Below are 9,613 nucleotides of genomic sequence, written 5' to 3' on the forward strand. Positions count from 1 at the left end.
AGTTGACTCACACCGGTCAAGGACAGCGGCCCGGGCCAGCTCGGCAGCCGAGGCTAATCGATGGGCGCAGGCGGCCCAGCGCTCCGCAGCGAGCCACCTGGGTCCGGGCTCCTCCCGCCACCCACGGCGTCCGGATCAGAGAAAATGAGCCGGCCCCCTCAACGCACGAGCCCCGACCCACCCCCGGCAAACACCCTTGGAAAGGCCCAAACTCACGTTCCAGGAGACCCCCGCTGGTCCACTCCCCAAAACGCCAGGAGCAGGACCCCAGCAAGTTCAGTGCCCAGCACCACCCCAGGCACCCGAGGCGCTTTAAGAGAAAGTTCGAGTTTGGGTTTTTTTAAACCAAAGGAGGAGACGTACAACAGTCAGTCGTCCCAGGGACGGGTTTATTTTATAAACAAGTAACTCATTAAAAAACAAAACACCTTTTTGGTCATTTTTTTTTTTTTACAGTGACAATTCTATATACACATTTTATAGACATTGTTTGATATAAAACACAATATCTACAATCTACTTACATTTACTTGACCTTCGAGTTCTAGTTCATCTGTGATTAATTTTAGTTACCAAAGAGTCAGTTTCTCTGCCTCTGGACTGTACTATCCCCTTAACACCTTTGTCAAACAGGAACTAAATGACAATGCAAAACAACCAGTTAGGTGTCTTATCAACGCTTGCTTTTGAAACAAAAAGAACACACATCCCAAGACAAGAGATGACTTTGGATTTAAGGCAGCAGTGTAAGAAGGTCATAGAAAAGTAAAGAATGTCTCCTTTTATAGTATTCCAAGGCTGCCTGAAAGGAGGGCCCCCTTTTCAAAGAGTACCTATGAATTTGGGGTATTTCTTTGCTTTCTCATCAAGTAGGATGTAGACACAGATTATAGAAAAGTCATTCAAGAAAAGCCTATTAAAACCTTTAACGTTATAACTTAAAAATTTAACAGAAGTTCAGAATTTCTTTTTATAAATAGAAATATCAATTTGCTTTTTTAAAAAGGGGGTGAATTTAGTCACTTTATCAAAACAACCTAAAATCAGTACATACAACATTTGTTAAGTCAAAATAAAGGTTTTCATGTAGGTTTGTTAATTAGCCAGTGCACCAAATATTTTAGGTTTCCAGAACACCAGAAAATTGATTTCCCTTTTTCAGAGAGATTCCCATTTCTGTGTTTTCTGTAGCATTCAATTTTCGGAACATGCTAATGTCAGTGATCGTCATCCAGCATTAAAATAGCCTTTATCTCCCTCGATGTCCACTTCCTGGTCAGAATCCTCAGAAATCTCTGAGTCAAGGTCTTCCTGGGAGGCAGGGGAGGGTGAGCATTGAGAACTATCCAAAGAAGCACCTTTACTCTGTTCACTGGACAAGTCTTGCCTCTGCTCACAGGAATTGTCCAAATTTTCCAGTTCGTCCTTTTTATTGCTTTGAGGATTCTCCTAAATGAAGGGAATGAAAATGGAGATTGGTAGGGTCTTAAAATATGGAGAAGAGCCATAAATCAAAATGTCTTTTCATCCAGCATCATCCCTTCAATATTTTATTTATCATATGTTTTCAGCTATAATCTTTTTGCTCAAAAAATACATACTTGTGATACCTTCTCCATTTGAAAGAAGAGTTTGTCACATCATATAAAGATACAGTCTTATAAGTTAGGTTGCCAGTCACAAGTATTAGGTATTATAGCAATGAAACACTTAAAACCAGCCCTAACCCACAGTCTCAAGATTCTTAAAAGTTTAGGGGGAAAAAATCAGATCACTACATTATCTTCATTCTTTACATACTTCAAGCTTGGGGCTAGGGTTATAGCTCAGTGGCAGAATGCTTGGCTAGCACACGTAAAGCCCTGGGTTTGATCCTCAGCATCCCATTTAAAAAAATAAATAAAATACAGGTATTATGTCCATCTACAACTTAAAAAAAGATTTAAATACTTGAATCTTGTCAATTAATAGGTTCTCTAGACATTTTAATAAGAATGTTTAAAAGTTGTTAGCATAGCATGTGCAAAGTCCTGGGTTCTATCACCAATGTGTGCACATACGCGCGCGCGCCACACACACACACACACACACACACACACACACACACACAAAGTGAAGTAGTTAATGCCGAATTTTTAAAAATCGAATTATTAGACTGAATTCCTCTTCAATCATTTTCTGGAATAAATTCATGAACATCTACACACACAAATGTATAACAAGCTACAAGATCATGGATGGCAAAGAAAAAACGCAGAACTTGAAGAATGCTGCCAACTAAGAAGGGAAACAACTACAATTTGCTTAAAAGCTGAGACAAATTTCTGAAAAATCTTCCCATGTTACATAGAAAGTAAAAGTCCCTGGCAAACTGAGTGTAGTGGTGTGTGCCTATAATCCCAGAGGTAAGTTCAAAGCCAACCTCAGCAACTTAGTGAGGCCCTATTTCAAAATAAAAATAAAAAGGGGCTGGGGATGTGGCTCAGCAGTAGAGCACTTGTGTGTTCAATCCCCAATAATGAAAAGAAAGAGCAACCTCTAGGAAAAGTAGAGCCAAATCTTTGAACAAAAACTAAATAAATCAGTGAATTTTAAATTCTGAGCTTGTCCAAAATGGATATAAATACTAGACAGGAACATTATAATATACTAAGATTTTTTGAAAACAAGGCCATAAAGTAATATATTCACCAAATCTGCAATTATATAACAAGGAAATCTGTGAATATTTTAAATCATGTTAGAATAATGAAATTATGGGAATTTCATTCTCTGTTTTAAAACAGTCTTTGGGACAGTAATCTTGTTTTTAATAAAAAAGTAATGATTAATAAGTTTAAAAATACACATTAAATTTTCCCACTCACATTGTTCTAATATAATGTATTTATTATTTAAAACCATATATACATTGGCAAATAAATTCATCAACTGTCAGACAACTTTGAAAACACATCAGGAATAGGACATCAAAAAAAAAATCTTTAGCTTTAAGTCAATAGAGCTTCTTTTAAAACTGAATTAGCCTTTACTTTTTATCACATATTGCATAACAAGGTCATTGGAAGAAAGACTGTTAGAAAGTTTATGCCACTTTCCAAACAGACTTGGATGTTTTCTTACATGTTTTATATTCATTTTAAGAGCTAGCATTAGAGGAAAAATAATTTTTAAACTCTTTGATATTTAATTATTCTAAAAAACAGTGCAAACAAGACTTAAAAGTGTTTGTGCCCTTATATTTACCCTTGAGTTCTGCCTGGTTTTATTATGGCTGTGTAAATAAAAGAAACAATTTTCTCCCAAAGATAACTGCTTAAGTCATTTACTGTCAATTACTTTATCTTTCCTGCGTTAATTAGGTAAACAACATATGGGGGTTTATAAAACAATTAGCTGGGAGTTTTACTAGCCAGTGTGTGAAAACCTAAGCATAATTGATATAGGACCTGCATTAGGTGCTTTTAGCATTACTGCCACCTGAGCAACTCATCCTGATTTTCAGCGGGACTATTTGTCTTTTTAATCAAGGTGAAGAGGTTAAATAGTCTCTCAAATGACTTTTGCATACAACCCATAACAGGCCTCGCATTGAGATAACATGATACAAATATTTATTTCCATAGAAACGGAATCATGTCGATACCTGCTTTAGTCTTCTCCATTTAGCTCTTCGATTCTGAAACCAGGTTTTGACCTACAGGAAAGAGAGAGAGAAAAAAAAAGAAAGAAAGAAAGAGGGAAAAAAATACTTGCCAAGAGCCCAGAATCCCCGAGGGACCCACGGAGAGAACAAGGGCACTGGGTGCAGACGGGCATCTCCAGGGGTTGAACCGCGTCAGAAACGTGCACTGTGGCTTCAAACTGTCCACTGCTCTCTTCGGTCTTGATGACCCCAGCCCAGAAGCCTGTCCCCGGAGGAGGTCCAAATAAGCTTACCTGTCTCTCGCTGAGCTGCAGCATCTTGGCCAGACGCTTCCGCTCCGGCGGAGAGAGGTATTTCTGGGTCTCGAACTTCTTCTCCAGCTCGATGGTCTGGTCGTTGGAGAACCTCACCTGGCCGCCTTTCCTTTTGTGCAGAGGCCTCTGTAAGAAGGGACTCCAGAGCAAGGGTTTGCCTGCGAGCAAGAAGAGCGGCAGTTAGCGAAGGCCCTGGAGCGGCCTAACCAGACCCCAGACCTGCCTGGCCCAAGGAGTGACAAGGTGAGGGAGGGGAAGCAGGAGGCCACCCAACGAGACGCATGTAACGAAAGCCCAACACGCTCCCACTAACCTCCCCCGACACGCAGACACACAGAGCTACAGATGACACATACGCAACCATAACTCCCATATCTAAGATACAAACACAAATGTTTTAATCCCCAAAAGAATGCCCGGTACATGCTGCGCTTAGAACACCATGAGGCTCTTTCACCTGTCGCTCTTGGATTTATGCACAATTTTTATATTTCTAAGTCCTCTCCCATAGTGAACCGCACTTTCCAAATACCCGAATATGTGCGTTTTGAGAAGGAGCGGGGTTGTGACACCATTCAAGGCCTGGCTGCGCGGCGAACGGCTCAGGCCCAGGCCCGCGCCCGCGTTAGACCACGCGTGGATCCTCCAATCCTGGCCCGAGGGCGCCGTGGCCTCCTCTGATTTCACACCCGACCCGCGGGGGCGGCCAGTTAGAGCCACCCCGTGGGCTATGGCAACATTTCCGTCAATGTGTTTCCTGTTGGTCTATCTCGAAAAACCTTTGCTTCCTCCTCTGCGCGGTCCCAGCAGTAACCCAAGGAAACCCAGGGCGCGCTCTGTGAAAACGTTCGCCCCCAGACAGCCCCTTCTTAGGGTCTCCTTCTGGACCCAACAGGGGAACACAGTCACGCCGAGGCCCATCGTACCAAATCCGGGAGGCTGGAATTTTGAAAACAAAAATATAATAGCCTTAAAAAAAAAAAAAAAAAAAAAAGCTGTAACACACAAATATCCCAAAATTCTAACGGTGAGAAGGAAAGGTGGGACTGAACTAGAAGCCGCGCCATAAAAATACTGACATTAAAATGTTAATTGTATCTAGGGTCCCTATTGAAGCTGCCAGTAACAGTTGATTTAAAACCCTGCTGGCCCCAGGAGAGGCGCCCGGTTTCCTTATTTACCCTAGGGCTTTAGACCCCAGAGGCGCCAAGGGCCACCGGAACCCAGTCACTTATTTCTTAGGCCACGCACTGAGGGGACAAGCCCCACAAATTCTATGTGCCCAGAGTGGTCCACGTGCCCTTCCTAACTGGTGCGTGGGGTCTGCACCCTTCCTACTGCAAAGTGTTGTCTGTCAGTCCGTCCGTCGGTGTGTCTGCAGGCCTGCGCCCAAACGCTTTGAAAGCTGGCATTGTTTTTTCGAGATTTTGCTTGCGTCAGGCTTCAGACTGGTGCAAAACAGCCTCGGGGAAAAAAAATAGGAAGCAACTGGTTATTTTAGCTGCCATAAAGTCACATCCCACACAGAGGAAATGAACAATATCAGAAAAAACGGATCCCGGCTATCAGAAGTCGAGTGTTTCCTGAATTTGTCTGTATTGAGGATGTCGATAAATAATCAGCAGCGTGCACTACTCCGGGGGAAGGGTCTGCTTCATGCAGCCAGGAAAAACACTTAACAGCTTCTGAAACCAGATTTACCTCCTATCGAGAACTCAAGATTTCCTGTATGAACGGAAAGGGTCAGGCTCTTTCACTGCACAAGCTTGTTGACCAAGTCCAGCCCCGTAACCACCCGGGCCCAGCAGTTATCCCTGTCCCGCAGAGGCCGGCCCAGGGGCGCCTCAACACCCTCTTTCCGTCCCCTTCGTTAAGAGGCACCACCCCGGACTACACGCACGGCCCAGGGCTATCCACCTCCGCTAGCCCCGGCGGCAGCGACCGAGTCTCAGCCAGGCCCGAGTGCCCCGACGCCTGCAAGGTGCAGGAAAACCAATCTGAGTCACTGTGCGGTCAGCCCCGGCTGCGCGCCGCCGGGGCCCCGCGCCTCCTGTCCCTGCGCGCGCCCGAGAGCCGCTTTTCAATCGCTTTTGCCACAACTTTCTATTGCCTCTCCCCTCCGCCCCCGCGGACTCTCCCGGGCGCTGCCACCTGCCGGGTGGCGCCTTCCTAGCCGTCGCCCGTGTTTGGCCCCACTGTGACCTGGTCGCCTTACCCCAGGGGGTCGGGCGGAGCAAGGCGTGCGTGTAGTCGTTCACCCGTCCGCGAGAAGGGGTACAGAGGACCTCCGAAAGCCACCGGGGCCGTAGGCGGCGGCCAGCGCAGCGGCGGGGTGGTGCGAGAAGGCGGGATGGATCGGCGTGGGGCTCGTACACCGGGGTCCGGTAGGAGGACACGAGGCTGGTGAAGGAGGAGTTGGGGGACGGCAGCGGGGGGGTGGGCGTGGGAGCTGCGGGCCCACGGCCCAGAATGTCACTCGATGTAGAGACGGCGTCGGGTGCGCGGGCTGCAGCAGCGGCGTGGGCGCGTACAGCGGCACCCCCACGGCGGCCCCGCCCCGGCCTGCGGCCCCGGGTGAGGGTTACTGCATGGCTCCGCTGCGCTCCGGCCCCTTGGAGAGCTACCCGCCCGCACCGCGGCGCTACATTTATCCGCGCTGCGAACTCCCGGCGATAGGCTTCCGCAGGCCACGGGGTGGGGCCGCTAACTGGCCCCTTCCTGCCGCCGGGCCCTGCGGCCAATGGCGCGGGGACCTAGGAGCCGCCTCCCGCCCCCACCCCGGCCCGCCCCCGCCCGCTGAGCTCCCCGCCTCCGGGACGCGAGTGTTCCCTGGCTTCTGGGACCCCAGGCCCAGGTGACCCGCTGCCGCCGTCGCCACTCGGGTTCCCGACACACAGGCGGGGACCCTCCTCCAGGAAAGCCGGGCTGTGTGAGTGCGTCGGAGAGGCGCGAGGGAAGAAGCTGTCAAGAGCCGGGACCCAAGCAGCTGTAGCCCCAGCCAGGAGGCACCTCTAACGAAACTCAGGAGCACTGTCCAGGCCTGGCCTCAGGGTGGCAGGAGATGGGCCCAGGCGAGAGGCAGTGGACTCGAAGGGCGAGGAGAATGCTAACAGGGCCGTCCCTTCACCGGCCTGAAAAGAACCATCCCTGGTCGGCGCACTCCCTGGAATAACGTAGTACTGGCTATTGCCTTGGGCTCCTCCTGAGCTCACAGCTAGATTGTGCCAGCGTTCCTAGCGCTGCCCCAAGGAGAAAAGAGCTGCGGCCCTTGACCTGAGCAAAACGACTAAACTTGAGGTGTTTCGGGCTTTAGGCCGCTGCAGCTCGTTTCATTTGGAGACCCCTGAACTCAGACACTTCCCTGGGATGCTGGCAGAAGCTGCTCTGGACAGGACTCAAGAGGAAGCCGGGGTCCTGAGGTGCCCGGAGGAGGCTAGGCAATCTCCTTCGATCCAGGGGGGCTGCCCCATGTCCTCTGTCCGGTGCTCTGGCCGTCGCGGCTGCGCGCAGCCTTGCTCCTCTTTTTTGCACGTGTTTTTTATTGGAGCCGTGCTCTGGCCCGCGTGGCCGCGGCCCAGTGCGCCTCTACTCGCCTCCGGGGCAAAGGGGAATTTTCTTGATTGACGCCCTCCTGCGGTGGGTCACACCTCGCGGTGAGCGTTTCTGCTAAGGTTCTCTATTAGTCGCGTAAATAGAAAGATTTCTCAACTTTTTCTGTGTGTTTGTGTGTGGCAAGTTAATTTACATCTTGAATCATTATTTTCTTCAACTGCAGTGGGTCCGAAGTAGGAAGAGTTGACTGGGAGCTGGACATCCTGGATTCCAGGTTTCACTTCGTACATTTTTTTGAGCAACTCTTGTGTGCCAGCACTGAAAAAGACAGATCTAGTCCCTGTCTTCACGGAGACAGAAAACCAATTTAACACAAACATATATGTGCTAGAAAGGAGACGCGCACAATGATCTGAAATCTTATAACAAGGGAACATCACCTAGTTGTGGGGACAGGGAGGAGGGAGGAGCATCCTTAATGCTTAAATCCTTAAAAAGGAAAGACTTCCCCCACAGAAGTGATGTTTGAAAGATGAGTAGGTGTCAACAAGCCTAAAGCGAAAGGACCAACATCCAAGTCCAGAGAATAGCTTGTGAGTGTTGTCAGTTCGTGCAAGCTTTGGTAAATTTACCACCCTGGGACTTTTCTCATACTGAAACATTTGACCTAAAGTTTCCTAATCATTTGGGGATGGGGTCATAGGCATCTTTCAGAATCTAATGACAATGAAGAGCTACAGGCACAAACTCAGCAAGTGTATATGCTATCATTTAGTTAAAATATTGGGGACTAGTAAGACTATATCTGTGTATTTGATTTATTACATAAACTATCCTTGGACGAATAACAGAAAATTAATAGCTCTGGCTGGACATGAAGAGAGGGACGAGATTGGAGGGAGAACATGTACCGTTTGAATATTTGGAGAATCAAACCATTCATAGAATAAGTCCTGGAAGAAGTGACCGATTCTAGGATTCTAGGTCTAGGATAGGAAAGATACAAGAACTCATAGATATCCTGTGTCAGAAACCATGGAAAGAAAACAGGCTGCCTTGAAGGAACTCCCACTGGCTGAACTTGGGCTTCAAAAATACATTATAGAATATTACACTTTGATTATAACAATTCACGAATCCATAGTGATACCTAAAGTGAGGGAGAGAATGGAATGACGAATGGGAAAGCTGCAAGAAGCCCATCTAACAAATGTAGAAAATTTGATAAAAATCAGAAAATATAATAATTCATTTAAGAAAAAAAAATCATTGAACATCTCAACCTATGGGTACAATGTTAAAGATGAGGATTTGCACAAGGTCTCATAGTATCACGCCAATTGATTGGATCCTGGGTTTTTAAAAACCCACAGGAAATTTAATATGAATTACATGTTAGATGACAGTATTAATATTCTCTTAGATGTGTGAGTTATATTAGAAAATGTCCTTCTTCTTGGAAGATGCAAACTAAAGTATTTAGGCTGATAGGTCATAATATCTGCAATTTACTTTCAAATATTTTAACATATAACATGTGCACACATTGTATATACACATAGGTATATCATCTGTGTAAGTATACATAGATATAAACATGAAGAGGGAGTTAAACCAAATAGGGAAAATTATAATTGGTGGATTGAAGAAAAAGACTATGGGTGGTTGTTTGTATTATAGTTCAGCTTTCCTGTTTTCAATATAAAAACTGGGAAAAATGAGTACGATTTTTGTCTTTAAAAATGAAATCATATTTTAAAGGTAATATTTTTGAATTATTTATTAAGTCTGTATACAATTTCCGGTAGTTGCCTTCCTCTGGAAACCATCAGTGAGGGGAGTGGGTTAGAGAATCATCGTCTCTCTGCAGATCAGCTTTGCCAGCATAATTCTCATCACATGGCCTGATGGAAAATTGGGTTTTCTGTCTTCCAGGGACAGACACAGACTCTGGAACCAAGAAAGGACAGTACTATCTGATGTTCAGATGTGCCTTCAAAAGTTTCGTTTGAGTTTCAAAGAGTGAGACCTCAGTGAACTAAGCAGATATCTAATTGTTTTTCTCACCAAAGATTTCCCCTCCTTATGTTTTTCCTGCCCC

At 46.2% G+C, this 9,613-nt stretch overlaps 1 protein-coding gene across 1 annotated transcript; it reads right to left on the reverse strand.

The window, feature by feature from the left end:
• Positions 1–346: 346 nt before the first annotated feature.
• HHEX (hematopoietically expressed homeobox) lies at positions 347–7,774 on the reverse strand (the record flags this gene model as incomplete). Its single annotated transcript, XM_079138385.1, is given in 10 exon segments — positions 347–1,449; positions 3,647–3,697; positions 3,940–4,118; positions 6,176–6,218; positions 6,220–6,252; positions 6,254–6,325; positions 6,327–6,440; positions 6,443–6,508; positions 6,511–6,663; positions 7,706–7,774. Coding segments are annotated over 10 exon segments (1,002 nt in total). The 3' UTR covers positions 347–1,227.
• Positions 7,775–9,613: the final 1,839 nt, after the last annotated feature.

The sequence above is a fragment of the Sciurus vulgaris genome (assembly GCF_902686455.1).
Source record: "Sciurus vulgaris genome assembly, chromosome: 4".
Classification (NCBI taxonomy): Eukaryota; Metazoa; Chordata; class Mammalia; order Rodentia; family Sciuridae; genus Sciurus; species Sciurus vulgaris.